Source organism: Cherax quadricarinatus, chromosome 73, assembly GCF_038502225.1.
Source record: "Cherax quadricarinatus isolate ZL_2023a chromosome 73, ASM3850222v1, whole genome shotgun sequence".
NCBI classification, from domain to species: Eukaryota; Metazoa; Arthropoda; class Malacostraca; order Decapoda; family Parastacidae; genus Cherax; species Cherax quadricarinatus.
Genome location: NC_091364.1, coordinates 8,751,940 through 8,766,991, shown reverse-complemented (window position 1 = coordinate 8,766,991; position 15,052 = coordinate 8,751,940). Strand labels below are relative to the sequence as shown.

At 39.1% G+C, this 15,052-nt stretch overlaps 1 protein-coding gene across 2 annotated transcripts in view; it reads right to left on the bottom strand.

The window, feature by feature from the left end:
• LOC128701105 (Jumonji, AT rich interactive domain 2) overlaps positions 1-15,052 on the bottom strand; it is a 152,289-nt gene that overhangs the window by 62,298 nt on the left and 74,939 nt on the right. For both annotated transcript variants that reach the window (XM_070100592.1, XM_070100593.1), the window contains one exon: positions 687-885. In XM_070100592.1, coding sequence (XP_069956693.1) covers positions 687-885 — 199 coding nt within the window. The remainder of the gene's footprint in view (positions 1-686; positions 886-15,052) is intronic.

The following is a 15,052-nucleotide window of genomic DNA, read 5'->3' as shown; positions in this document are numbered from 1 at the left end:
AAATCACCAAAAACACTGTAATAATACGAAATGTAACGATTGTATGCTTGGATGCTACCGCGGAGGCTGGCTGGTAAACAATGCCACCGGCGGAACATGTGAGGCTGGCTAAGGCGCACATTGGACGCATCTCGGACGAACAGCGGTGAGCGGGTTTTTAAGCGGTATGCGAGGCAAAATTTTTGCAATTAAAGCAAGCGGTATGCGGATTAATCGTTATGTGATGCCAACGGTATGCAGGGGTCCACTGTATTTGATATGTCTGGAAGTCTGTGGAATGTAACTCTATTATTTATGTACTTATGTTCTTTAGATTAATTAGTGCTATGTAAGCAACAAATGTATTGCACATCTTTTATTAAGATAAAAATATTAGCATGAATTAAATGAACTAAATTTACAAAAGCATACTGGTAGTCAATCCTGCAACAGCTAGGTACTGCAGACCAGATGGAATTGGCAAGGTTAAGCAAGTTAAATCAGCCCGAGAATTCAGTTCATCTCAGAGTCACTTGGGGATGTCACAACCCTAACAACATGGTGGAGATATTTTAATATTTTTTTCTTATATTTTTTGGGTGGTTTACAGTCATAAGACATATTGTGATTGATAATATACAGTACGTAATGCATACTAACACTTCCAACTTAAAGATGCACAAACATTATAAAAGAATGTCTCTAACCTTGGGATAGTGTAGCATATGGAAGAAGATATTTACAATAGATGAAGTCAAGCTTGGCTAGTCTTTCCTGTGCTGAGCGTGGGATTCTACAAGTGTCTGCAACTTTACCCCAAAGTTCTTTTTCAATGACAGACATGAGGCCTCCATGTTGCTCCACTACTTCATAGAGTCGAACCAAGTCCAATTCCATGCAACCAATCTGTTAAAAAATTTTAGAGTAAAACAATTTTTTTATAAATTTACTGTATAGGATACCCTTGATCTAATGGGCTAACAGAAGGAAAAAACCTGATGGCTAGTAATTGGACTGAGAGAGACAAGACTGACATGCCATGGGAACTTATTTTTTTTAATCAAAATTTTAATCCAATTACTTTTTGTATTGTCATTTACCATGCTATGCTTTGATCTAAGTACTTATATATTTATAATTATTGTCATATTCATTACAATTAAATTTATTCTGTATATGTCTTTAATGTCATTGTAGTGTGTGTGTGTGATAAGATAAGATAAGATAAGATTTTGTTCGGATTTTTAACCCCGGAGGGTTAGCCACCCAGGATAACCCAAGAAAGTCAGTGCGTCATCGAGGACTGTCTAACTTATTTCCATTGGGGTCCTTAATCTTGTCCCCCAGGATGCGACCCACACCAGTCGACTAACACCCAGGTACCTATTTGCTGCTAGGTGAACAGGACAACAGGTGTAAGGAAACGTGTCGAATGTTTCCACCCGCCGGAAATCGAACCCGGGCCCTCCGTGTGTGAAGCGGGAGCTTTAGCCACCAGGCCACCGGGCCTGTGTGTGTGTGTGTGGTGTGTGTGTGTGTGTGTGTGTGTGTGTGTGTGTGTGTGTGGTGTGTGTGTGTGTGTGTGTGTGTGTGTGTGTGTGTATATATATATATATATATGTATATATATATATATATATGTGTATATATGTATATATTTATATTTATATATATATATATATAAATATATATATATATATATATATATATATATAGTAGAAGTCAACTAAAATGCCGGGAACAATGGGCTAGTAACCCCTTTTCCTGTAAAGATTACTAAAAAGAATAAGAAGAAGAAAATTGTCAAAGTGGGAAGTCTGAATGTGTGTGGATGTTGTGCAAATGATAAAAAAGAGATGATTGTGGATGTTATGAATGAGAAGCTGGATGTCCTGGCTTTAAGTGAAACAAAGCTGAAGGGGGTGGGAGAGTTTCAGTGAAGAGGAATAAATGGGATTAGGTCAGGGGTTTCAAAAAGAGTTAGAGCTAAAGAAGGAGTAGCAATAATGTTCAAGGATAAGCTATGGCAGGAAAAGAGGGACTATAAATGTATTAATTCAAGGAATATGTGGAGTAAAATAAAGATTGGATGTGAAAAGTGGGTTATAATAAGCATGTATGCACCTGGAGAAGAGAGAAGTGTAGAGGAGAGAGAGAGAGAGAGATTTTGGGAGATGTTGAGTGAATGCGTGGGGAGTTTTGAATCAAGTGTGAGAGTACTGGTGGTTGGGGATTTAAATCCTAAAGTGGGTAAAATTGATATGGAGGGAGTAGTAGGTAAATTTGGGGTGCCAGGGGTAAATGTAAATGGGGAGCCTTTAATTGAGCTATGTGTAGAAAGAAATTTGGTAATAAGTAATACATATTTTATGAAAAAGAGGATAAATAAATATACAAGGTATGATGTAGCACGTAATGAAAGTAGTTTATTAGATTATGTATTGGTGGATAAAAGGTTGATGGGTAGGCTCCAGGATGTACATGTTTATAGAGGGGCAACTGATATATCGGATCATTATTTAGTTGTAGCTACAGTAAGAGGTAGATGAGAAAAGAGGAAGGTGGCAACAACAAGAGGGAGGTGAAAGTGTATAAACTAAGGGAAGAGGAAGTTCGGGTGAGATATAAGCGACTATTGGCAGAAAGGTGGGCTAGTGCAAAGATGAGTAGTGGGGGGGTTGAAGAGGGTTGGAATAGTTTGAAAAATGCAGTATTAGAATGTGGGGCAGAAGTTTGTGGTTATAGGAGGGTGGGGGCAGGAGGAAAGAGGAGTGATTGGTGGAATGATGAAGTAAACATAAGAACATAAGAATGGAGGAACACTGCAAAAGGCCTACTGGCCCATGCGAGGCAGGACCTTACCAAAACGACTACTACCTAAAGCTTCCCAAGAAATAACTCACGTACCCAATGACACCAATCAAACCCAGCCCCTCCCACTCATATATTTGTCCAGTCTCTTCTTAAAGCTACCCAAGGTCCTAGCCTCTATCACCCCACTGGGAAGACTGTTCCACGAATCTACAACTCTGTTAGAAAACCAGTACTTACCTATGTCCTTTCTAAATCTAAATTTATCCAACTTGAATCCATTATTCCTGGTTCTTACCTTGTTCGTCACCCTCAGTACTTTATTAATATCTCCCTTGTTAATGCCCATCAATCTCTTATACACTTCAATGAAGCAGTTTGTGTCAGAACCTACAAGGAGTAATAACCTGCTTGACTTAGTTCTTGCAAACAATGAATCCCTTGTTAATAATTTAGAAGTTTCAGAGGAACTGGGTGCTAGCGACCACAAATCAATTACATTTAGAATTGAATGGAAGTATGATAGTAGGGATAACTCAGTAACAGTCCCAGATTTTCGCTTAGCAGATTACGATGGGCTTAGAGAACACTTATCATCTGTTGGCTGGGGTAACGAAGAGAGCTATCAATATGACAGTTTGTAAAGTAAAAGGACACAAGTGCAACTAATGGGTGTGATAAAAGAGAAAAAGGTAGCTTATGAGAGGTTTTTACAAAGCAGAAGTGTTATAAGAAGAGCAGAGTATATGGAGAGTAAAAGAAAGGTAAAGAGATTGGTGAGAGAGTGCAAAAGGAGAGCAGATGATAGAGTGGGAGAAGCACTGTCAAGAAATTTTAACCCTTTGACTGTTTCAGGCCCCTCTCTGAAACTGTCATTCTATGTCGCTCAATTTTTGAAAAAAAAAAAAAAATTATTTTTTCTTATGTGAGCCCTATTTTCAGCCAATTCCATTGTTCCAGTTGACCAAACTCATAGCTATTTCTTTAGAACTCCATTTTATCTATCAGCTGAGTACAAGAAACCTCCCATTTACTATTTTGGACTACCCAATATGGTGGTCAGAAATTGGCAATTTGGCCAATTTCACACAAAATAAAAGAGATGCCAATTTCAAAATAGGGTCCAGAATAAACAAGGTAGACATTCGTGGCACTAAAATAACATATGCTCTGTTCATTAGTCACATCTCTAGGCCCCTCTTATATTATTATTGCTTTCTATTTTGATTTTTAATTCATACAAAAAAATACAAAATTTACTGTTATGCAGACGACTGCATTATTGTAAAAATGGTATAAATAATATCAGTGCACTAGTGAAAGAATATTAGACTCCCCAGTTGACGTGTATTGGACGTGTGGTGTGATTTATTTACTCTTGAACATTGGTAAAAATCGAACATTTCCGCTACTTTGAGCTCAGTTTTGAAAATAAGAAAAAATTTTGGAGTGAGTTAAACAAGTTAAGAAAGCCTAGGGAAAGTATGGATTTGTCAGTTAAAAACAGAGTAGGGGCGTTAGTAGATGGGGAGATGGAGGTATTAGGTAGATGCGAGAATATTTTGAGGAACTTTTAAATGTTAAGGAAGAAAGAGAGGCAGTAATTTCATGCACTGGTCAGGGAGGTATACCATCTTTTAGGAGTGAAGAAGAGCAGAATGTAAGTGTGGGGGAGGTACGTGAGGCATTACGTAGAATGAAAGGGGGTAAAGCAGCTTGAACTGATGGGATCGTGACAGAAATTTTAAAAGCAGGGGGGATATAGTGTTGGAGTGGTTGGTACTTTCGTTTAATAAATGTATGAAAGAGGGGAAGGTACCTAGGGATTGGCAGAGAGCATGTATAGTCCCTTTATATAAAGGGAAAGGGGACAAAAGAGACTGTAAAAATTATAGAGGAATAAGTTTACTGAGTATACCAGGAAAAGTGTACGGTAGGGTTATAATTGAAAGAATTAGAGGTAAGACAGAATGTAGGATTGCGGATGAGCAAGGAGGTTTCAGAGTGGGTAGGGGATGTGTAGATCAAGTGTTTACATTGAAGCATATATTTTTTTATTATTATTATCACACTGGCCGATTCCCACCGAGGCAGGGTGGCCCGAAAAAGAAAAACTTTCACCATCATTCACTCCATCACTGTCTTGCCAGAAGGGTGCTTTACACTACAGTTTTTAAACTGCAACATTAACACCCCTCCTTCAGAGTGCAGGCACTGTACTTCGCATCTCCAGGACTCAAGTCCGGCCTGCCGGTTTCCCTGAACCCCTTCATAAATGTTACTTTGCTCACACTCCAACAGCACGTCAAGTATTAAAAACCATTTGTCTCCATTCACTCCTATCAAACACGCTCACGCATACCTGCTGGAAGTCCAAGCCCCTCGCACACAAAACCTCCTTTACCCCCTCTCTCCAACCTTTCCTAGGCCGACCCCTACCCCGCCTTCCTTCCACTACAGACTGATACACTCTTGAAGTCATTCTGTTTCGCTCCATTCTCTCTACATGTCCGAACCGAAGCATATATGTGAACAGTATTTAGATAAAGGTAGGGAAGTTTTTATTGCATTTATGGATTTAGAAAAGGCATATGATAGAGTGGATAGAGGAGCAATGTGGCAGATGTTGCAAGTACAGTGGACCCCCGGTTAACGAACTTTTTTCATTTCAGTAGTATGTTCAGGTGCCAGTACTGACCGAATTTTTTCCCATAAGGAATATTGTGAAGTAGATTAGTCCATTTCAGACCCCCAAACATACACGTACAAACGCACTTACATAAATACACTTACATAATTGGTCGCATTTGGAGGTGATCGTTAAGCGGGGGTCCACTGTATATGGAATAGGTGGTAAGTTATTAAATGCTGTAAAGAGTTTTTATGAGGATAGTGAGGCTCAGGTTAGGGTATGTAGAAGAGAGGGAGACTACTTCCCGGTAAAAGTAGGTCTTAGACAGGGATGTGTAATGTCACCATGGTTGTTTAATATATTTATAGATGGGGTTGTAAAGGAAGTAAATGCTAGGGTGTTCGGGAGAGGGGTGGGATTAAATTTTGGAGAATCAAATTCAAAATGGGAATTGACACAGTTACTTTTTGCTGATGATACTGTGCTTATGGGAGATTCTAAAGAAAAATTGCAAAGGTTAGTGGATGAGTTTGGGAATGTGTGTAAAGGTAGAAAGTTAAAAGTGAACATAGAAAAGAGTAAGGTGATGAGGGTATCAACTGCATATAAATCTATAGGGGAAGGAAGGCGGGGTAGGGGTGGTCCTCGAAACGGTTGGAGAGAGGGGGTAAAGGAGGTTTTGTGGGCAAGGGGCTTGGACTTCCAGCAAGCGTGCATGAGCGTGTTAGATAGGAGTGAATGGAGATGAATGGTACTTGGGACCTGACGATCTGTTGGAGTGTGAGCAGGGTAATATTTAGTGAAGGGATTCAGGGAAACCGGTTATTTTCATATAGTCGGACTTGAGTCCTGGAAATGGGAAGTACAATGCCTGCACTTTAAAGGAGGGGTTCGGGATATTGGCAGTTTGGAGGGATATGTTGTGTATCTTTATATGTGTACGCTTCTAAACTGTTGTATTCTGAGCACCTCTGCAAAACAGTGATAATGTGTGAGTGTGGTGAGTGTTGAATGATGATGATGAAAGTATTTTCTTTTTGGGGATTTTCTTTCTTTTTTGGGTCACCCTGCCTCAGTGGGAGACGACCGACTTGTTGAAAAAAAAAAAATATATAGTACAGTGGTCCCCCGCTTTTCGTAGTTCCCGGCAATCGTAAAATTCGCCAATCATAGGGGTATTTTCGTATAAACATGGACTCGCTTTTCATAGGTTGACTCGCGAGTCGTAGATCGTCCGGGACACGTACCCACGGCGTGAGCCAGGGCGGCAGCCAGTCTGGCATTGTTTACCAGTGAGCGAAGGTCCCCTCGCGTGCTCCAGTGAAATATTTCATAATATTCCATTTATTTTAGTGCTTGCAAGTACTAAATAAGCTACCATGGCTCCAAAGAAAGCTCCTAGTGCCAAGCTTGTGGTAAAGAAGGTGAAAAATACGATTGAATTTAAGAAAACCATCACTGAACAATATGAAAGTGGTACAAGTGTGGCCGAACTGTCCAGGATGTATAAGAAACCCTACACAACCTTATGTTCCATAGTGGCCAAGAAAAATAAAATAAAGGATGCTGTTGTTGCAAAGGGAGTAACTATGATGACAAAAATGAGTTCACCAGTACTGGAAGAGGTTGAGAAGTTATTATTGGTGTGGATAAATGAGAAACAATTAGCAGGAGATACTCTTATGACTTAGTTTATTTGTGAAAAGGCTAGGCAGTTGCATGAAGATTTGGTAAAGAAATTGCCTGCAAATAGTGGTGAAGTGAGTGAATTTAAGGCCAGCAAAGGCTGGTTTGAGAGATTTAAGAACCGTACTGGCATACACAGTGTGGTAAGGCATGGTGAGGCTGCCAGTTCGGACCACAAGGCGGCTGAAAAATGTGCATGAATTCCAGGAGTACATAGAGGCTGAAGGACTGAAACCTGTACAAGTGTTCAATTGTGATGAAACAGACCTCTTTTGGAAGAAAATGCCAAAGAGAACCTTCATTACACAAGAGGAAAAGGCAATGCCAGGTCACAAGCCTGTGAAAGACAGGCTGACGCTAATGTTCTGTGCTAATGCTAGTGGGGATTTCAAAGTGAAGCCATAACTAGTGTACCATTCTGAAAATCCCAGAGTGTTCAGGAAAAACAATGTTATGAAGAGTAAATTGTGTGTGTTTTGGAAATCTAATAGTAAGGCATGGGTCACGAGGGAAATTTTCGTCGAGTGGTTCAATGAAGTGTTTGGCCCTAGTGTGAAGGAGTATCTCCTGGAAAAGAAATTGGATCTCAAGTGCCTGCTAGTAATGGACAATGCACCTGCTCATCCTCCAAACTTGGATGACCTAATTTTCGAGGAGTTTGGGTTCATCACAGTGAAGTTCTTGCCCCTGAATACCACTCCTCTCCTCCAATCCATGGACCAGCAGGTTATTGCAAACTTTAAAAAACTCTACACAAAAGCAATGTTTCACAGGTGCTTGACTGTGACCACAGACACTCACTTGACCCTAAGGGAATTTTGGAGAGAACACTTCAGCATCCTCCACTGCATAACCCTTATAGGTATGGCTTGGGAGGGAGTGACTACCAGGACTTTGAACTCTGCCTGGAGAAAATTGTGGCCAGATTGTGTCGACAAGAGGGATTTTGAAGAATTTGGGACTGACCCTAATGAGCCTATGTCTGTTGTAAAATCAATTATGGCACTGGGGAGTTCCATGGGGTTGGATGTGAGTTTGGAGGATGTGGAAGAATTGGTGGAAGACCACAATGAAGAGCTCACCACTGAGGAGCTGCAAGAGCTTCAGCAGGAAGAGCAACACATCGCAGCTCAGAATCTTGCTGCAGAGGAGGAGGAAGAGAGATGGAAGAAGGTGCCTTCTTCAGAAATTAAAGAGATTTTTACTATGTGGGGTAAGATGGAAAACTTTATGGAGAAACATCACCCTAACAAGGTTGTTGCAAGCCAGGTTGGCAACATGTACAGTGACAAAGTCTTGGGCCATTTTAGGAAGTGTTAACCCTTTGAGGGTTTCGGACGTACTAGTACGGCTTACGACCCAGGGTTTTTGACGTACTAGTACGCCTAAATTCTAGCGCCCTCAAATCTAGTGGGAGAAAGCTGGTAGGCCTTCATATGAAAGAATGGGTCTATGTGGTCAGTGTGCACAGTCTAAAAAAAATCCTGCAGCACACAGTGCATAATGAGAAAAAAAAAACTTTGACCATTTTTTTGGAATAAATCAGCGACTTTGCAGTGTATTTTCTTATGGTATTTATTGTTGTATTCTAGTTTTCTTGGTCTCATTTTATAGAATGGAAGACATATTACAGAAATTGAGATGATTTTGACTGGTTTTACAATGAAAGGTACCTTGAAATTGAGCTCAAAGTAGCAGAAATGTTCGATTTTTACCAAATTTCAAAAGTAAACAAATCATGCCAAGCGTGCAATACACGTCAACTGGTGAGTCTAATATTCTTTCACAAGTGCACCAATAATATTTATACCATTTTTTACACTAATGCAGTAGTCTGCATAACAGTAAATCTTATATTTTTTGTGAGAATAAAAATTCAAAGTGGAAAGCAAAAGAATATAAGAGGGGCCTTGAGACGTGACTAATGACTAGAGGAAATGTCATTTTACTGCCAGGAATGTCTTTCTTGTTTATTCTGGACCCTATTCGGAAATTGGCATCTTTTGAAATTTGTGTGAAATTGGCAAAATTGCTTAATTCTGACCACTGTACTGGATAGTTGAATTTCATAAATGGGTGGTTTCTTGCACCCATTCGATAGAAAAAATGGAGTTCTAGCGAAATATTCATGTTTTCTGTCGACTAGTACAGTGGAATTGGCTGAAAATGGGGCTCAAAGTGGGCAAAATCGCCGATGCGTAAACATCGCTGAGACCACTACCTTTGCAAGAGCATAATTCCGTAAGTTTTCTATCAAATTTCAAACTTTTGGTGTCTTTATGATCGGGAAAAGATTCTCTATCTTTTCATAAGAGAAAATATTTTTTTTTTTTTTTAAATTTGGCCGACCCTGAGAACGAGTTTCGGAGAGGGCCTGTCGACCCTCAAAGGGTTAAAGAGATGCCAGAAACAGAGCTCTCTCCACAGTTATTTTGTGAGACAGGACTCCAGTGACTCTCAAGGTGGTCCTAGTGGCATTAAGAAACAGAGAAGAGAAGCAACCCCAGAAAAGCAAATGGTACCTGAGGTGTTGATGGAAGGGGATTCCCCTTCCAAACTATAAACAATCCACTCTCTCTCCTCCTCCAGTCTCCCATACACTAAGAAGAATCTCCAATAAAGGTAAGTGTTATGCTGTTAATGTTTCATTCATCATTTCCCATTGTATTGTTTATGTACTACATGTATATTTCATGTTAAAATTTTTTTTTTTTTAATACTTCTGGGTGTCAGGAACGGATTAATTGTATTTACATTATTTCTTATGAGGACAATTGATTCGTAAATCGTAAATTTTGTTTATAGTAACGGCTCCAAGAACGGATTAATTACGAACAACGAGGAACCACTGTATATATGTGTATGTATATATATATATATATATATATATATATATATATATATATATATATATATATATATATATATATATATATATATATATAAATACACCTACCATCCGACTTACGACCTGCTTGGCATACAATCTCCTCATCTACTAACTCCCCTACTCTGTTTTTAACTGACAAATCCATTCGTTCTCTAGGCTTTCTTAACTTTTTAACTCACTTCAGAATTTTTTCTTATTTTAATTAAAATTTCTTGACAATGCCTCTCCCACTCTATCATCTGCTCTCCTTTTGCACTCTCACATCACTCTCTTCACCTTTCTTTTACTCTCCATATATTCTCCTCTCCTTATAACACTTCTGCTTTGTAAAAACCTCTCATAAGCTAACTTTTTCTCTTTTATCACACCCTGTACTTCATCATTCCACCAATCACTCCTCTTTCCTCCTCCACCCACCCTCCTATAACCACAAACTTCTGCCCCACATTCTAATACTGCATTTTTAAAACTATTCCAACTCTCTTCAACCCCCCCTCCCACTACGCATACTTGCACCAGCCCACCTTTCTGCCAATAGTTGCTTATATCTCACACGAACTTCCTCTTCCCTTAGTTTATACACTTTCACCTCCCTCTTGCTTGTTGTTGATATTTTCCTCTTTTCCCATCTACCTCTTACTCTAACTGTAGCTACAACTAAATAATGATCCGATATATCAGTTGCCCCTCTATAAACATGTACATCCTGGAGCCTACCCATTCAAATTCAAATTCAAATTCAAAGTTTATTCTCTATAAGGATTACAATGCTGAGTTTACAGAAATTTGGTTATTGTTTGGTTTACATGTAGTAAAATTGTGATTACAGAGTGTACCACTAGAACGCTAAGCATGGCTAGCCATTTCGGGCATACTTAGTTTTATTCTTAATTGTAAAATATTACAAATTATGAGGTAAGTTGGTATTATGGCTAAGTGACTAAATACTAGTTTATGAGTTTAGCAATGTGAATGCTTTTGTTTTGGCACAGTATATAGTTTCAGTATTGGAGTATCACAGGATTCATTATTTTAAGACTGAGATTAATATTTCTGTTTATGGTCAAATGAGTGAGCGAGTGTAAGTGTGAACCACAAGGTAGTATTCGTGTAGTTAGTTGACGGGGTGTATCAGGGAGATAAGATGTTTTCTAATGGTAGTTTTGAAGGTGATGAATGTGTCTGCAGTTCTAGAGTTCTCAGGTAGGGTATTCCAGATTTTAGGGCCTTTGACATACATTGAATTTTTGTAAAGGTTTAGTCGGACACGGGGAATGTCGTAGAGATGTTTGTTTCTGGTGTTATGCCTGTGGGTTCTGTCACAACTATCAAGAAAGCGTTTTAGGTCAAGGTTGATATTAGAGTTTAAGGCCCTGTAGATATAGATTGCACAGTAGTAAGTGTGGATGTACTGAACTGGGAGTAAGTTTAGATCTTTGAAGAGTGGGGGGGGTGTGCTGCCAGGGATGGGATTTAGTGATTATTCTTACTGCAGCTTTTTGTTGGGTTATTATTGGCTTTAGGTGTGTTGCTGCAGTTGATCCCCAAGCACAAATAGCATAGGTGAGGTATGGATAAATAAGTGAGTGGTATAGTGTGATAAGGGCATTTTGCGGCACGTAGTATCATATCTTGGATACATAATCTAACATAATCTAACAATACATAATCTAACAAACTACTTTCATTACGTGCTATATCATACCTTGTATATTTATTTATCCTCTTCTTCATAAAATATTTATTACTTATTACCAAACCTCTTTCTACACATAGCTCAATTAAAGGCTAACCATTTTCATTTACCCCTGGCACCCGAAATTTACCTACTACTCCCTCCACAACATTTTTGCCCACTTTAGTATTTAAATCCCCAACCACCATTACTCTCGCACTTGGTTCAAAACTCCCCACGCATTCACTCAACATTTCCCAATATCTCTCTCTCTCCTCTACACTTCTCTCTTCTCCAGGTGCATATACGCTTACTATAACCCACTTTTCACATCAAACCTTTATTTTACTCCACATAATCCTTGAATTAATACATTTATAGTCCCTCCTTTCCTGCCATAACTTATCCTTCAACATTATTGATACTCCTTCTTTAGCTCTAACTCTATTTGAAACCCCTGACCTAATCCAATTTATTCTTCTTCGCTGAAACTCTCCCACCCCCTTCAGCTTTGTTTCACTTAAAGCCAGGACATCCAGCTTCTTCTCATTCATAACATCTACAATCATCTCTTTCTTATCATTTGCACAACATCCACGCACATTCAGACTTCCCACTTTGACAATTTTCTCTTCTTATTCTTTTTAGTAATCATTACAGGAAAAGGGGTTACTAGACCATTGTTCCCGGCATTTTAGTTGACTTTTACAACACGCATGGCTTACAGAGGAAAGATTCTTATTCCAATTCCCCATAGATATAAAAGGAAAAGTAATAAGACCAAGAACTATTAAGATAAAATCAAAGAAAACTCAGATGAGTGTGTGTACAAATAAATGTGTACATATATGTGTAGTGTGACCTAAGTGTAAGTAGAAGTAGCAAGACGTACCTGTAAGCTTGCATATTTATGAGACAGACAAAAGACACCAACAATCCTACCATCATGTAGAACAATTACAGGCTTTCGTTTCACACTCACTTGGCAGGACGGTAGTACCCCCCTGGGTGGCTGCTGTCTACCAACCTACTACCTAAAAGAGTATATGGAGAGTAAAAGAAAGGTGAAGAGAGTGGTGAGAGAGTGCAAAAGGAGATCAGATGATAGAGTGGGAGAGGCACTGTCAAGAAATTTTAATGAAAATAAGAAAAAATTTTGTTTAACAATTGTCTGAAAGAGGGGAAGGTACCTAGGGATTGGCAGAGAGCATGTATAGTCCCTTTATATAAAGGGAAGGGGGACAAAAAGAGATTGTAAAAATTATAGAGGAATAAGTTTACTGAGTATACCAAGAAAAGTGTACGGTAGGGTTATAATTGAAAGAATTAAAGGTAAGACAGAACGTAGGATTGCGGATGAGCAAGGAGGTTTCAGAGTGGGTAAGGGATGTGTAGATCAAGTGTTTACATTGAAGCATTTATATGAACAGTATTTAGATAAAGGTAGGGAAGTTTTTATTGCATTTATGGATTCAGAAAAGGGATATGATAGAGTGGATATGGGAGCAAGGTGGCAGATGTTACAAGCATATGGAATAGGTGGTAAGTTACTAAATGCTGTAAAGAGTTTTTATGAGGATAGTGAGGCTCAGGTTAGGGTATGTAGAAAAGAGGGAGACTACTTCCTGGTAAAAATAGGTCTAAGACAGGGATGTGTAATGTCACCATGGTTGCTTAATATATTTATAGATGGGGTTGTAAAAGAAGTAAATGCTTGGGTGTTCGGGAGAGGACCGGGATTAAATTATGGGGAATCAAATACAAAATGGGAATTTACACAGTTGCTTTTTGCTGATGATACTGTGCTCATGGGAGATTCTAAAGAAAAATTGCAAAGGTTAGTGGATGAGTTTGGGAGTGTGTGTAAAGGTAGAAAGTTGAAAGTGAACATAAAAAAGAGTAAGGTGATGAGGGTATCAAATGATTTAGGTAAAGAAAAATTGGATATCAAATTGGGGAGGAGGAATATGGAAGAAGTGAATGTTTTCAGATACTTGGGAGATGACGTGTCGGCGGATGGATTTATGAAGGATGAGGTTAATCATAGAATTGATGAGGGAAAAAAGGTGAGTGGTGCGTTGAGGTATATGTGGAGACAAAAAACGTTATCTATGGAGGCAAAGAAGGGAATGTATGAAAGTATAGTAGTACCAACACTCTTATATGGGTGTGAAGCTTGGGTTGTAAATGTAGCAGTGAGGAGGCGGTTGGAGGCAGTGGAGATGTCCTGTCTAAGGGCAATGTGTGGTGTAAATATTATGCAGAAAATTCGGAGTGTGGAAATTAGGAGAAGGTGTGGAGTTAATAAAAGTATTAGTCAGAGGGCTGAAGAGGGGTTGTTGAGGTGGTTTGGTCATTTAGAGAGAATGGATCAAAGTAGAATGACATGGAGAGCGTATAAATCTGTAGGGGAAGGAAGGCAGGGTAGGGGTCATCCTCGAAAAGGTTGGAGGGAGGGGGTAAAGGAGGTTTTGTGGGCGAGGGGCTTGGACTTCCAGTAAGCATGCGTTAGCGTTAGCATTCTCAAATCCATAAATACAAAACACCGATATGAAAAACAGTACAGAATGGGTCACATAACCAGAGACCAAACAAAACGTTACTTGTCAATCCTAACCAGCCAGATAAGAAGGGCAAAAAAATTGTATTATGAGAACAGATTATCCAACTTACGAGGTGATATAAAAAAGACCTGGAAGACCCTATCAGAAATTCTGGGAACAAAAAAGATATCACGACATAGCGAAATAAAATTAGCAAAATCAGATGAACCCCAACTCCCACCAACAGAAACAGCAAACAGACTCAATGATTTCTTCTCCACTATAGGTCAAAACCTTGCCAATAAAATCCCAAGCTCAGATACCCCACCAAATGACTACCTCACTGGCAACTACCCGAACACACTGTTCCTAGCTCCGACTAACCCATACGAAGTCTCCCTTATTATCAACGCACTGAAAAACAAGGCAGGAGATTTAAATACCTTACCACCCATTATATACAAAAAAAGCGTCACAAGTACTATCACCAATCATTGCAACACTCTTTAACAAATCCATTGAATCCTCCACCTTCCCTACAGTTCTCAAAATAGCAAGGGTCACCCCGATCCATAAAAGAGGAGACCAAACAGAGTTGAATAACTATAGGCCAATATCCAATTTACACCCTCTCTCAAAAATCTTCGAAAAATTAATTCATAAACGAATCTACTCCTACCTCATCTCCCAAAACATTCTCAACCCCTGCCAATTTGGATTCAGGCCTAATAAAAATACTAATGATGCTATTATACACATGCTAGAACATATATACACTGCAATAGAGAAAAAAGAAGTCCCACTGGGGATCTTCATTGACTTACGTAAAGCTTTTG